Source organism: Gallinula chloropus (assembly GCF_964237585.1).
Source record: "Gallinula chloropus genome assembly, chromosome: Z".
Classification (NCBI taxonomy): Eukaryota; Metazoa; Chordata; class Aves; order Gruiformes; family Rallidae; genus Gallinula; species Gallinula chloropus.
In genome coordinates this window covers 55,732,828-55,747,787 of record NC_140089.1, presented here as the reverse complement: position 1 = coordinate 55,747,787, position 14,960 = coordinate 55,732,828, and the positions used below count along the sequence as shown (strand labels likewise).

General features: G+C 45.5%; 1 protein-coding gene across 1 annotated transcript in view; it reads left to right on the top strand.

Moving 5' to 3' along the window:
* Positions 1-14,960, top strand: part of LOC311203671 (uncharacterized protein) — a gene marked incomplete at its 5' end in the record, with an annotated part of 62,402 nt that overhangs the window by 3,187 nt on the left and 44,255 nt on the right. Inside the window, 10 exon segments of the mRNA XM_084278425.1 lie at positions 1,233-1,396; positions 2,645-2,708; positions 4,876-5,010; positions 5,378-5,506; positions 7,572-7,700; positions 8,128-8,256; positions 9,422-9,549; positions 10,822-10,833; positions 10,837-10,945; positions 13,510-13,752. Coding sequence (XP_084134551.1) covers positions 1,233-1,396; positions 2,645-2,708; positions 4,876-5,010; positions 5,378-5,506; positions 7,572-7,700; positions 8,128-8,256; positions 9,422-9,549; positions 10,822-10,833; positions 10,837-10,945; positions 13,510-13,752 — 1,242 coding nt within the window.

The window sequence follows — 14,960 nt, the reverse complement described above, 5'->3', positions numbered from 1 at the left end:
GCATGACCTTTGGCTGCAACCCTTGTCCCTCTCAGCCACACAGAGGCACCGATTTCTTCCTGCCATTTTAGCACTGATGTTAGTATCTACTGGCAATTTATTCTATTTGAATGCTCTTTTCCTCACCAGCTCTCTGAGAAAACCTTGCCTAAGACCCTTCCAAGCCTTTGCGCGCTGTTCCCTGCTTCTGTGAGAAACTTTCTAGGTCTCCCAGTATTCGTGTGACTAGACTGACGCTCCTTGACCTCCCTGCCTGGCTCTCACCTCCCAGCAGTAATTCTGATGGACATTGTACCCCCTCAGAAACTGCACGTCCCTGCCCACCTCTGTCAGGGACTGATTTTTGCCTGAAATGACCCCTAAATGTGAAGTTCTCTATCCAGGGCACGAGGCGGCTTCGTTTCAATCCATGTGTTTTGCACAGTCTATTGATTAGGCTCAGTGCAGAATTACTTTTCCCTTGGCTTGCTGTAAACAAGGTACAAAATTAGAACCTTGGCTTGTGTCACTGCTGATGGTCACGTCAGACTGTCTCCTGCCGTTTCTATTGTATCAGATGGTCACATTTTTAAAAATCTATTTCCATTTCTCTGCCTCCAGCGTGCAGTCTGCAAATCATTGCTACCCAGCATAATCAGCAGTGAAGGGTGCATTTTAGAACCATTTCCCATTACAGTCTTTTTTGCATCTGGAGGGAAGTACAGCAATGATCTAGAAGGTCTTCCATGTATCCTTGGAGAAATGCAACTTAGGCACTGCTGCTATGTTTCCTTCTGTTTTGTGTCTAGGATTTGAGTTTCTAAACTGTATTGCAGAACTCCATCTGTTCAGTACTGGCGGAAGAGTGATGAAAGCAGCAGCTTGAATGTAGGGAATACAGTCCTTGCTTTTTCAACCCATGCCTTAAACCTTCAGTATCCTCTGGTGGTTGGTAGTGAAATTTCAAGGTGTCTGTGTTTTCCTTGCCAATCTGCCCTGAATTGCTATTGCACGGTGGCACCCATCTGCAAATGTGTGCTGTGCAGAGATGTCAGGAGGTGCCCTTCACCACCCTTGTTCCAACGTGGACGAGTCCTCGTCTGAAACTGCTGCTACTAGCTTGTAGCTAGTGGTACCCTGGGATTGCACATCTCCGAAAGATGCTGCCTGATAGGCAGAGTGAAACACGTCCTCAGAGAGGAATGGGGGAAAACTTGGATTAATTTGTCACTTGAAATTCTTCTTTTTGGCAGGTTGGCATGGTGTAGATTGCTCAATAAATTGTCCCAGAAGTACCTGGGGGCTTGGCTGTAACTTAACTTGCCAGTGCCTTAACGGAGGGGCTTGGAAAGCTCTGGATGGAACCTGTACCTGTGCTCCAGGCTGGAGAGGAGAAAAATGTGAATTCCCTTGCCAGGTAGTTTCATAATTTCACCAGATTTTGCACTGAATTTTGTCGGGGGGATAAGTCTCCAAGGAGGACTGCTCCTGGTAGCCCATACACAACTGGGTTGAAGATTGGTGACACATGACGACAAATCTTTGGGAAGAACTCTGCAGTGCAACACACTGAAGTGCAGAAAACACACAGTTAAGATGCACAGATGAAAAACTCTTCCTGCTTTCATGCTTTAAAGTCGAGCCTCAGACTTTTCTCCAGCTCCTTTAGAATTTGTTGAAAAACACAGACCCAAATTTTTCCCCGTTGGCATCAAATGCTCTCCAGAGTGCTTCTGTTAAAGCAGAAAAAACTATGAGAGGAAAGAATGTGCCAGAAATAGATACTTAACATCAAACAACCTAGTTTTGATTACATTATCTTCTATCTCTGGTACAATATGAACGGAAAAGTTGCCTTCATTCTTAGTCAGCTGTGAGAAGGCACTGCGAAGAGTGCAGTGACAGACAGGTCTTTGCCTTCCTCTTGGGGCTCTGACGCTGTCACGCCGACATTGAGAAGTGCAAAGTTAGAAATCATTGCACTGCCATAACATTGCCTCATCAGTTCTGCTGCACCTTGCAATTTGTGCTTGGGGAGAGCAATCAAAATATCTAATTTCAAAGGTTTTAAAATGGTAAAAGTCAAAACCGATTTGTTTTATTCCATAACTGTTTTTTATTACATTTTGTAGTCAAAACATGAACTCTTTCTCTGAAAAACTGGCTCCATCTTTTCCAGTGATAATGTTTGGTTTTCTAGGAAATTCTTAGAAACTCCAGTTTTTAAATAAATTCTCTGCTCTACAGGAGGACTGTGTGGGGCTGGAAGGAGACAGGGGCCAGTTCTGTGGCTGTTTTGTTCCATCTGTGATTCACAGGTATGGAAATGTTGTTGAGTGTGGGATCCACAGGCAAACTGGGAGTAGGAGAGTAGACGGGTCAATCTGAAACCTTGCGCGCCTTCACAGAACCATTCCTCAGGAAGTGGTGAAGAGCTGTAAATATGCAGGGCTGTGCTGGCAGCTCTGGTACGTAAAGCCTTGCGTGCAGGAACCCAGAAAGCTTGGCTCTGGCAGCCAAAAAGAGGATCAGTTGTGCAGAAGCTGTGCTTCCACTTAGGTTTTTCAAACTTGAGAACTCAAGTGTCTCTGCACATATTTTGTTCTGCATGAAAATTGTTGCACTTTTCTGCAAGGTTTCTCTGGCATTTTCCTTGTGGTTTTAGGAAGTATTTGTATTTGGTTATCCATTAGAATTTGTGTTTGGCACTGTTGTCTATGGAGAGCAAGGTAATTTGAAAACATGATGAAACTCTGCAGAAAGGCATGCTATCACAAACCTTTTATCTCCAGGAAGGGATTTGAGTTCTCACCTAAATGTCTATGTAAGTGTTGGGAAAACTCTTCCAGCTTCCATAAGATGGAGTTGACACTCTTAAGTATGCCCCTCTCAGAGGGTTCTGGAGTTTTGTGTCTCCGTGCGATACTGTAGCGTTGCAAGCTTCAGCTTTCCTGTTTGTATTCAAGGGTCAGTAGTCTCTGTGGACTCTCTCCACAGGAGTCCTCACAGAAAGAGAGGGAGGCTGCCACAGCCAGCACTCACCTAACTGAGCCCAGAGTGTTCTTGGCCTTATTGTCGTCCCAAAAGCCGCAGTGCGACCTCCCCTCAGTCACTCAGATACCGCTGGGAAATGGCAAGGCTGCAAAAATAATAAAAGTAATTGGAGTGAATGATGAGAAAATAGTAGTATTGTCATTGTGCCATCGATGAGTAGTTTGTGAGACACTAGGGCAGACAAATCACCAGAGACCAAAAGTATGGTAACGAATGAAGCCAGGTTAAAGTAGGTAGATTCTGTGATTTGAAAGTCCGTAGTAAAAGTGTAGCATCTTTTTGTAACAGGTTCTAAAAATGAGCTGGCCGGTGTGATAGAACTATCCTGGGTGGAGATGACGACTTCAGGCGTAGCACAGACCTTGACTGCGTGACCTCAGGTATTGGAAAGGAGACACTGCTTTTAGCTTCAGTGAAATCTTCATCTATGGAAAGGAAAAAGATTTTGCTAGAAAGAGACTTTGTGCGTGATTCTAGAAAAAATGGAGTATCTGTCCTGGAATGATGTCATCACAACAGCGTGTGTAACGGACTAGTTTCAACACGTTGGTGATGTCTAGACACACTGTATGACATAAAGAGCATAGTTTGCTTTCTGTTCGGTGTCTGGAAATATCCTCCTCCCACGCTTCACATGTCAGAGCAATACTCCTGAGCAATACTTTCATAACACGGTCTCAAATAGCTGCTCTATAAAGTTACACTGCAGAGATAGCATCAGAAGGTAGGATTAAGAAAGGTGTTGTGGAACATATGTATATGCATAATAAGTGGAGCAGCAGGAAAAGGGTTTGTGACAATAGAGGAAGGAACTAAATTCAACAAAGTATGTTAGAATAGCTTGGGTTTTTTTTCTTTTAGGTTTGTTAAAGTAACCATCAGACTTGGTATTTTTTGGTGTTTAGTATTACCTACCAAAACAGCGAGGATCTCTAGGGAGATCGAGCCATGTAACTCGTATCGAGTGTATAATTAAAAGACTGAATCTTGAATGAAATTAAAATACGGGAAAGGTTCCAAGTTAAGTTCTGTGAGTGCTAATTGTGCATTGTGCTAATTGTGCTGCTGTGCAACAGCTATTTCTCTTGATGCGTTACCTAATATTCTAATTTATCAGGAAAAAAATACCAGAAGGGATTAGAGCAGCAAAGGAGGAGATTTTATGGAACGGCCTCTCCCTGTCTGTCCTCCTCGCCCCCCCCTTTTTTTTTCCTCCTTTTTTAAAAGAAACTTGTGCCTTTCGCGTAAGAATTAAGTGAATTCCTATTTCTGGTCTCAGGTTCTCTAAAAGTTAGGTGATGTGTAGCTGGCTGTATCATGTCATGAGTACCTAAAGGATCACTGGAAAACATTGGTAAGTTTTTCTCAGTGAAGTAATGGCTATTTGTTTTCCAAGTTAGGAAACAGGTAAGAAGTCAAGGTCTAAGATGACCATACTCCTCTACAGATAAAACTATCCAGTCTATCTTTTTAAATGACTTTTCTTCAAATATGCCTTAGGAGTTGTTTGTGTTGGAGAGGACATACTATGTATAGCCAAATGTGTATAACATAAAAACTAGAGATGCATTTCACCTGCAACCCAAGTCAGCATGGCCTGACAAGTAACAGAATGTCAGTTAAGTCATTAAGAGCTGGGATGTAGTGAACCTTAGAGGAAGACGAGCAAATCTCCATTTGTGAGTGTAAAGCCTTGAACTGCACAAATAATGAGGACGCCATTGCAAGCCTTGTGTTTTTAGAAAGCAGCGCTAATTCAGAGTCAGGAAGTGCTCTGAAGAGTAGTTCACGGCTGTATAGAAAGTGTAGGAAGGAATGACGGTTTGTTCTTTCTGATTCCAGTCTGTTCCCCTGGGTTTTATGGACACCGCTGCAGCCAGACATGCCCCCAGTGTGTACACAGCAGTGGTCCCTGCCACCATATTAATGGCTTACATGACTGCTTACCTGGATTTACAGGAGCCCTCTGTAACAAAGGTACAAGTTGTAGTAAAGACTCTCTGGGACAGAGAGACCAGGCACTTCAGCAATTTTCCTTCCGTCGCTTGGAAGCCATAAAACCAACAGCAGTTGCTGTTGTAGTGCTTGCAGCGTATAAATTAGGAATCTTAAGCAGGTTTAAACTGTTTGAACATTTGATCCTACAGTATGAAACCCACTGTATTGTTATTTGTATTATTTGTATAATGAGCATGTATAAAGGGCTTCCCAGAATTTCTAATGCCTTACTGAACATTATACTAAGCAGTACCTGTCTTGATCCTAGTATCAAGATTCCTCTTGAAATAAAGAAAAGGTAATCCCATTCTGATTACTAAGGAGTTCTAATTGTGTTTTGTTCCAGTATGTCCCAGTGGCAGATTTGGCAAGAACTGCATTGGAATATGCACGTGCACCAATAACGGAACGTGCAATCCTATTGATAAATCCTGTCAGTGTTACCCTGGCTGGATTGGTAGTGACTGCTCTCAACGTAAGTATGAAATGTTCCCCTTTCTTTTAACAACAATCAATTCGGGTTTGGCTATTTACATTATCTAGTATTTAGTAAAAAACCCACTGTCCAAGTCAGAAATGAGGACTGTGTGGTATAGGAGGAAGAAATCCGAAAGTTTTCTTCTTCAGTTTATCAGCACTATCAGCAACATAATTGCACTCTGGCTTTTCTAAGAAGTGGGATGGAGCATATGAGAGAAGAGACCAATTTTCAGTCTTTCACTGCCCAAGAAGAGTTGTAGAGGATCTGCAGAGAGCTTCTGGCTGCTTCTTGCAGAAGCCACCCCTGCTTCCCCCCTTCGCCACCAGAACCTTGCCACATAAAAGCACAACGCAGATACCCGTTTTTACTGCCATTCTACCTCACTTGGGGAGTATTGCCTTGGTATGCTAACCCAGTGAAGACTTTGTTACTGACTCAGAGTGCTAGGCCCTAATTTCATTATGTTTCATAGGAGTTCTTTTATGAAATAATTCAGCATTCTCCAGATGCCTTGTCAGGTCTATGAAAATACTGATAATAGGAGAGAAATACCTGAGGCAGAATTCTCACGAGAAATAGATCCAATTCCATGAAGTACCAAAATCCACACGGTCCAAAACACTGTATTCCAAAGTTTCAGTCAACCCATTTCTGTGAATAAAAGAAGCCACACCAAAGCCTGATACGTCAACATTCCAAAGAGACTGTGCTGATTTCCAGGGAGGTGCATTTCCGAATACCATCCCACATTGGTTTCACGTCACTTATGGTAACTCATTTATGGCTTGGCTAGTCCAGGTTAACTAGCTCTGTACCAGTGCAATGTAGCAGCTGGTGACTTTGGAAAAAAAACTCTTTGCTGTCTAAATTCTGTGAAGTGATTGGCATGCACAACTAAGTATCATAGCAAGATAAATCTTGAGCCGATTCCTGTGGAAGCCAGTAGCAAGAAAGGCGTCTGGTTTTATGGTAAAATAAGTAGGTATTTTGGAGAGTAGAAGAATAGGGGTATTTAGGAGCAGGAGAGACTTACTCACAAATCAATAACAAGAAAATGGTGCCAGCAATATGAATGGAAGCATCTATTTAGACTGTGCTCATGGGCTGTAACAGAGCAAGTTTCTTTGCTTTGTGTACAGGCCTTTTGTTCACATGGAAGATAATGATTCCATTAATTTCTTCTGGAACCAGTAACCTTCTTAAAACTTTTAACCTTTCATCTGTATGGGGTTTACATTCCCTCATAGCTGACCACTATTTTCAAACAAAAACAATAACAAAAAGAATCATAAGGCACAACTGAAGCAAAAACAAGAAAAACCAAACTTAGTGTTTATTTTTTTGTCCCTACAATGTAGTATATTTCTTAATGAAGTGAAATTTGGGCAAAACCACCACTTTGCAAAAATGCAGCCCACACATAGATGAGTCCTTTTGCATTTAAAGGATTCAGGAATTACTTTTTTTAAAAAATACTATATTCATCAATGCAACCACAGCAGCAAGAGTCCACTTGATAAAGGTACAGTCCTGATCATTTGCACTCTATTTAGGTAATTACCTAGACTCTAACATTAGAAATTAAAGAATTAAGCTTCATATTTAGCCTAAATCTATAGGCTGTGAGATGTGTTTCAACCTTCTCTATTTGTACTCCTTCAGTTTTGAGGCTTAGAAGACTTATACCTTTGGCTGTGTTCAACGTAACTGCTTGCAGATTAAAAAATAATGAAAAGAGGAAAGTTACTTGGCTTTCTGTGTAGAGAAAGTTGGTATGAGTGTCCTAGTTACTGAGGATCAAGTTTGAATTGCTGGCTTTTTCGACACTTCCAATTTTTTTCAACACTTTTTATGTAGAGTAAAAGAAGTCCTTAGTTAGAGAAAACCCAACCTGTGGCGATTTGCTCAGAATGGAGTAGCCCAAGAAATGGCTTTAAAAGCAAAACAACAAACACCAAGTGAAGCAGTGCTTCTATGTGAATGTAAGCAGCTCTGTTTGTGGATATCACTGATCTTTGTCATTTGGGATCAATTAATGAATTGCTGTGGGTTGTTTTAGCTTGCCCACCTTCCCACTGGGGACCGAACTGCATCCACACGTGCAATTGCCATAATGGAGCTTACTGCAGTGCCTGCGATGGGGAGTGCAAATGTACCCCAGGATGGACTGGCCTTTACTGTACACAGAGTAAGTGACTTTTGTCATCCATTCTTGGTCTATAAACGAGTGACAGAACTTTCCTTTGGTGTTTTCACATTTCAGTCGTTGATGTCTTCCCACGCTGCTAAGCATTTTTGGCCCAGAAGATGTAACACGTTACCTCCGCGGTAGCAGGGGAGGCAGCTGCATAAGCACTGGCAGAGTGCTGGCAACTACATTTGAACTCCTCTTTAGCCTTGCTTTAGAGGAAGACAACTTTTGGCTGCGGCTGGGCATCCCTGTGGAAGAGTCTGTCATGTGCACACACAGAATGAATGACTCTGACATTCAGATGCTCCCCCTGCGGATGTGCAGTACTGGCTGTAGTCCATTAATATACTTACCCAGGATGTTTGCATTTTAGTTCTGGAGCAGTTGCTTCACTCCAGTTCTCTTCCCGCTCCTTCTATTGCAGGATGTCCCCTGGGTTTTTACGGGAAGGACTGTGCATTGCTATGCCAGTGTCAGAACGGAGCTGACTGCGACCACATCAGTGGGCAGTGCACCTGCCGCACGGGCTTCATGGGGAAGCACTGTGAGCAAAGTGAGTAGGAATGGCAAGTGTTGGTGCCTAAGAGCAATTACTCAACCGTCAGGGGAGTCTCTGTTTTGGCCAGTGTTTTGATACATCCTCTTTGCTTCAGGGGGAGTCTTAATGGGGTAGATGCTTCAGGAGTTGGACCTGGGCTTTTTCCAGAGAAAACCTGCAGAATTGGTTATGAAGACCTTATCTCTTGCTGTCTTCCCACATCGGCACACATGTCATATGACGTGACACCAGCCAGATGTCTGGCTCCGCTCATACAACTGCATGGGTTTTGAAGCACGGGGCTCTGAGTAGCCTGGGAGACCTGACAGTCTGGTGGAGAAGGACAATTGGTTCCTGTTTTGCCTGTTTCTTCATTGTCTTTTACCCTTTTCTTCTTTTTCGGTTTTCGTTCCTTCCTAATTTCACGGCCTCAGTGGCAGGCCCAGTACAAGTAAAGCCAAATCCCAAGTAGAGACAATTCCCTTCTCCTTTTCCCTCTTCCCTTCTCATAGTCTCCCAGATACACAGAGATCCTCTCGAAGCAAATCTTGTCCGTAGGGGTCTGCCACTGGTGACACATTGCCATCTGCTGGCCATGGACAGACAGAGTTTAGGGCTAGGAACAAAGGGTAGCGTCCGTGGTGCTGCAGATCTGTAATCCCGATACAGTTAAGAAGCTCCATCTGAAGGCTCGAGTCTGAAACAAGTGAAGGCAAAGAGCAAACCTGGGAGTGACGCAACGGGTACGTGAAACTTCAGGCACTGCTGTCTTCTGCCCACAGCTGTTAAGGCAGGCAGCAGGTGAAGAAGGTGGCAGAAAGAGTTTTCAGAGCCAAGAAAGAGCTGTCAGCAAAGGTGGGGGTGCTCTTGAGGCACTAGAGAGTGTTGCTATGAACTTGGTGTTTAAAATTCTCTGTAATTGGGACAGTGACTGCAGAGGCAAAAGAGAGCAAGGAACCTCAGGAGAGAAGTAAGTTAGCAAGTAACATGCTCTTGCTTCAAGTGACCTGTCAGTTCCTGCTCTGTGTCCCTAAATCCGTCAAATGAATGGCAATTTCCTAGGTAGCTCTTTCCAGAAACTCTCCCATTAGGTTTTGGAATGAGTGCAGAGCTGTCAAAAACTTCTCCTCAGAAAGAAATGCCATGCTATTGATAGTTGTTGATTTTCTTTTCTTTTCAGAAGCCATCCCTCACAGTACCGGTGGAAATTCCAACAGTCGCTATTTCTCTAACCCCAGTTATCATACTCTGACTCAGTGCGCTACCGCACCTCATGTCAACAACATGGACAGACTGACCCTGGCAAAGGTAGAGCATCAAAATCTCAGTGCTCCTGTGTCAATTAGCTTCTAGTTTATTTCATTTGGTTCCATCATGTTTCAGGTTTGGTTTCTTTTTGTGGTGGGTTGACCCTGGCTGGAGGCCAGGTGCCCAGCAAAGCCGCTCTATAACTCCCCTCCACAGCTGGACAGGGGAGAGAAGATACAACCAAAAGCTTATGAGTTGAGATAAGAGCAGGGAGAGATCATTCCGCAGGTAACATCATGGGCAAAGCATCTAATTTCCTACCAAATCAAAAGAGAGTGAGATAATGAGGTATAAAACCAAATCTTCAAACACCTCCCCTCACCCCTCCCTTCTTCCTGGCCTCAACTTTATTCACAAATTCTCTGCCACCTACCCCCGAGCGGCACAGGACGGGGGCAGAATGGGGATTGTGGCCAGTTAATCACACATTGTCTTTGCCGCTCCTTCCTCTTCAGGCAGAGGACTCCTCACATGCTTCCCCCGCTCCAGTGTGGGGTCTTTCCCACATCAGACAATCCTCCATGAACTTCTCCAACATGAATCCTTACCATGGGGGCTACAGCTCTTCACCAACTGCCCCGGTGTGGCTTACATGTGGCTCAGACCTCCAGAGACAGACTGCTCCAGCCTGCTTCCCCACAGAGCCACAGCTTGCCCCAGGCAAACCTGCTGCGGTGTGGGCTCCTCTGTCCACAGGCTGCAGGTCCTGCCAGGAGCTTGCTCTAATGCAGGCTTCCCATGAGGTCACTGCCTCCTTCAGGTGTGTCCACCCGCTCCAGCATGGAGCTGCAGCTGGGATCTCTACTCGGCATCTTCCTCCTGGGCTGCAGCAGGACTGCCTGCTTCACCATGGTCTTCTCCATGGGCTGCTGGGGAGTCTCCCCTCTGGTGCCTGGAGCGCTTCCTCCCCCTCCTTCTTCCCTGGCCTTGGTGTCTGCAGAGTTTCTTCATCTTCTCACTCCCTTCTCTGGCAGCAAGAAGTGTCTATCTGTGGGGTTTTTTCCTTCTGAAACATCCTATCACAGAGGTGCTGCCACCATCGCTGATGGGCTCGTCACTGGCCAGCGGTGGGTCCATCCTTGAGCCGTCGGGTATTTACTCTGTCAGACGTAGGGGAAGCTTCTAGGAGCTTCTTGCAGAAGCCACCCCTGGCCCCCCACCGCTACCAAAACCTGGCCACGCAAACCCAAACCACTTTGCCTGATTAGCACCTGGAAATCCTGTAACTTCCCATCAGTTTCAGTTTCTGTTATCTGTCTTCCTTTGAATTAGGCCAAAACCAATTAGCTGTTTGTGAACCTTAAAAACGTGGAACCTGGAAAACGAGGAACTGTCATGGACTACGCGGGAACATTGCCTGCAGACTGGAAACATGGTGGCTACCTCAACGAGCTTGGTAAGAAGGAAGAAGGAGGAGGAGGAGAGGGTGAATGGTATTTACTGTGTTTGGGATAGAGAGGGAAGCAGGGAATTTTTCCTGGTTCTCCGCTCAGGGTAATGCCAAGGTGGTCTGGCTGTGCGTGAGGTTCAGGGTTATGGGTTCAACCTTTCTTCAAGGAGACAAAAAAGTGACTCCTTGTGAGGAGCGGTGAATCCACCTGATGCCCAGTGCAGACATGATATGCAAAACTCTCATCATATTGTCATACAACTATTTTCATACTAATTACTTTCATAAATCAATGGGTGTTGTAAATAAGGATCTGCTTTGGCAAAATTACTTTGATTAAATAGGTGTGGGGTTGGGTGAATCCTTTTCTCTAATCCCCACCACACAGAATCAAGGCTTTTTGAAGTAGTTTCTCATCATCTGGGCTGCTGCAGATGTAAATTGTAGCAGCATCTTCCCAGCTAAGCCTCCTGTCTGCTAAAACACAGCACATTGTCCGTCAAAAGAAAATTCCTGAGAAGGGGTGAGAATTTCTGTATCCTATTGACACTTCATCCTTTCCCAATCTCAAGCATCCCAAAAAGGCTGGATCACACTCCTCATGTCTCTGCCCAGTGAAAGCCTTAGAAGGGACTCTGAGTGCCATTATTCTTTAGATGATTTAATTACCTTCATTTCTAGTCCTTCTCACTGTCAGGTTCTGGGGATCAGGTGCAGCATCAGAAGCAGTCTGCAGCAGGATTTTTCCCTGCCCATCCCCAGCCTTGGTCTAACAACAGCTCCGGCCAAGACACGGGTTTTTTAAGAAAACAGTTTAACGCTCAGAGTTCAGCTTTACATTTTCTTAGAGCAGATGTACCAGCACTTGGGACTTCTGAGAGATCCCGGCTGTGGCTACCCCACTGCATGGGGAGATTCTGGAAGACTGGAGGAATGCTGATGTTATGCCTGGTTTCTAGAAGGTGCAGTGGGATTGCTTGGGTAGCTCTAGGCTTGTGACCTGGGTGTCAGGCTTGGCAAAAACAGCAGGACAGCTGACATGAGACCTAGTAAATAAAGATGGAGTAGGAATAAATTTAGTTGGTTTAGGTCTTCTCAAATAACCTAATTTTGTTCTTGGAAACTGTGTATTTTGTTTAGAGAGAGACTGTCTAGAGAAAGTTCCTTTAGACTTCTGTAATGCTTTTAACAGAGTACCATGATGCAATCTTGGTTGCAGTGACCATGAAATGTTGGAGTTCTAGATCCTCAGGGAAGTAAGGAGGGTGCACAGCAAGCTCACTACCCTGGACTGCAGCAGAACATACTTCGGCCTCTTCAGGGACCTGCTCAGTAGAGTACCATGGAACGAAGCCCTGGAAGGACCAGGGGCCCAGGACAGCTGTTTAGTATTCAAGGACTGCCTCCTTCAAGCTCTGGAGAGATGCAGCCCAACAAATGCACCAGGAGACCTGCCTGGATGAACAAGGCGCTCCTGGGCAAACTCAGACAGGGAAAGGAAGCCTACAGAGGGTAGAAGCATGGGCAGGTAGTCTAGGGGGAATAACGAGAAACTGTTCCAACAGCCAGGGACCAGGTTAAGAAAGCTAAAGTGCTGACAGAATTAAATCTGGCCTGAGACATCAAGGGCAACATCAAAAGCTTCTATAGCTCCGTCAGTGACAAAATGAGGGTGAGAGGAAAAATTGGCCTTGTCTCCAGAAGGAAACAGGAGATGCAGTTACCCAGGATCTGGAGAAGGCTGAGGTACTTCATGACTTTTTGCCTCAGTCTTTTCTGGCAAGTGCTCAAGCCACAGTGCCCAAGGCACAGAAAGTGAAAGCACGTGAAGTACAGTGTCCAGCTCTGAGCTCCCCAGTAAAAGACACTGAGCTGCTGAAGTGAGGCCAGGGGAGGGCTACAAAGGTCACCGCCGGGCTGGAGCACCTCTCCTACAAAGACAGGCTGAGAGAGTTGTGCTTGTTCCGCCTTGAGAAGAGAAGGCTCTGGATATTCTGTAGCAGCCTTTCACTACCTAACAGGGAGGGGGCTACCAGAAATCTGGAGAGGGGCTGTTTACAAGGGCATATAGTGAAAGGACAAAATGTAATGGCCTTAACCTGAAAGAGGTTAGATTTAGATCAGGTGTTAGGATGGAATTTTTCTCTGTTGGGGTGGTGAGGCCCCGTCACAGGCTGCCCAGAGAAGCGGTGGCTGCCCCCTCCATGGCATTGTTCAGGGCCAGGCTGGATGGGGCTTTGGGCAACCTGGTCTAGTGGAGGGTGTCTCTGCCCACGGCAGGGCGCTGGAACTACATGTGCTTTGAGGTCCCTTCCAACCCCAACCACTCTGGGATTATCTGTATTGAATGCCAGCTACTATTCTAACCAGAATTGACAGTTCTCAGACTGCAACAGGAATTTGCTGATGACAAGACCAAGGGCCATAAACAAGAATAGCAGTAGAAGTGGATTCATTAAGGACTGTCTAACCATTTGGAAGTGCTATGACTGGTTTCTATTTAAATATTTGATGGGGAGCGAGTTGTTAGAACTCAACACCCTGTGTAGCATTGATGTCCATACTACTAGCATGCTTGAGAGAAACACGTGTTTTTGTTGTTGCAGATCTAGTGAAGAACTCCGAATATAATTTAAGTAATTGCTCGTTAAGTAGTTCTGAGAACCCCTACGCTACTATAAAAGACCCACCAGCTCTTGTCCCCAGAAGTTCAGAATGCGGCTATGTGGAAATGAAGTCCCCGGCACGCGGGGACTCCCCGTATGCTGAGATCGCTGGCTCTGCTTCAGCCAATAGGAACGTTTATGAAGTTGGTAAGTGCAAAATGTACTTCTCGATGTTGAAGGTTAAGAACAAAGAGCACAGGACTTTTTCCTTTGAGCCAGGTTAATCAAAACACATTAAAAATCAGCTAAAAAAGCGATACGTTCAGGTTCTGGTTTCTGCTCCACCCATCTCACAACGTCTTTTCCAGGGAAGTGGTAGAGATCACAAGGACAGAGCTTTAAATACCTTCAGCTCTGATCTCTAACCTAGAGAGAGCGCTCAATTTCCCTGGTTTGAAGGCCTGTCTTTAAACAACAGCGTAAGCTAAGCATTTGATCGCACTCTATTTTAGGCTGTTGTGGTGGTTGCACCTTGACTGGAGGCCGGGTTCCTAGCAAAGACACTCTTCTCACTCCCCTTTTCAGCTGGGGGAGAAAATACCTCTTGAGAGGCTTAGGAGTGGAGATAGGACAGGGAGAGATCATTCCGCAATCAGCGTCACAGGCAGAACAGACTCAACAGGGAATTGAAAAAACCCATCTTACCACACTCACATGCACAGAAACCAGGGTAGAATAATGAGAAGTGCAACCAAATCCTAAAAGGCCTGTCCCTGCCTCTCCCTTCTTCAAAGACTCAACTTTATTCATTATTTCTCTCCCTTCCTCCTCGCTGAGGTGTCACAGGGGGGTGGCGGAATGGGGGTTTCCATCAGTTCCTCATAAGTAATCTTCCTTCTTAGCGGGAAAGGGGGGGGTGGGCATTCCTTACACTCTTCCCCTCCTCCAGCATGGGGTCCTCCACAAACTTCTTCAACGTCAGTCTTTTCCCACAGGGCTCCATCTCTTCACCAGCTGTCCCAGCGTGGGTCACTGCTATGGAGTACAGTCATAAAATCATAGAACGTCTCTGAGTCTCTCAGGCCCACACTGCTCCATCCTGGTGCCCCCCAGTCCCCCCAGAAAACATGCTGTGGCCTGGGGCCTGTCTCTGCATAGGCTGCAGGTCCTGCCAGGAGCTTGCTCCAACACAGGTCACTGCATCTTCTACATTTGTCTCCCCGCTCCAGCCTGGGGCCTCTCCACGGGCTGCAGGAAGCATCTCTGCTCCCCATCATCTTCAGTGGGTGGCAAGGGGACAACCTGTTCCCCATGCTCTTCTCCACGGGCTGCAGGGGAATCTCTCCTGTGGCACCTGGAGCGCCTCCTCCTCCCCTTCTTCACTGACCTTGGTGTCTGCAAAGTTTCTTCCATCT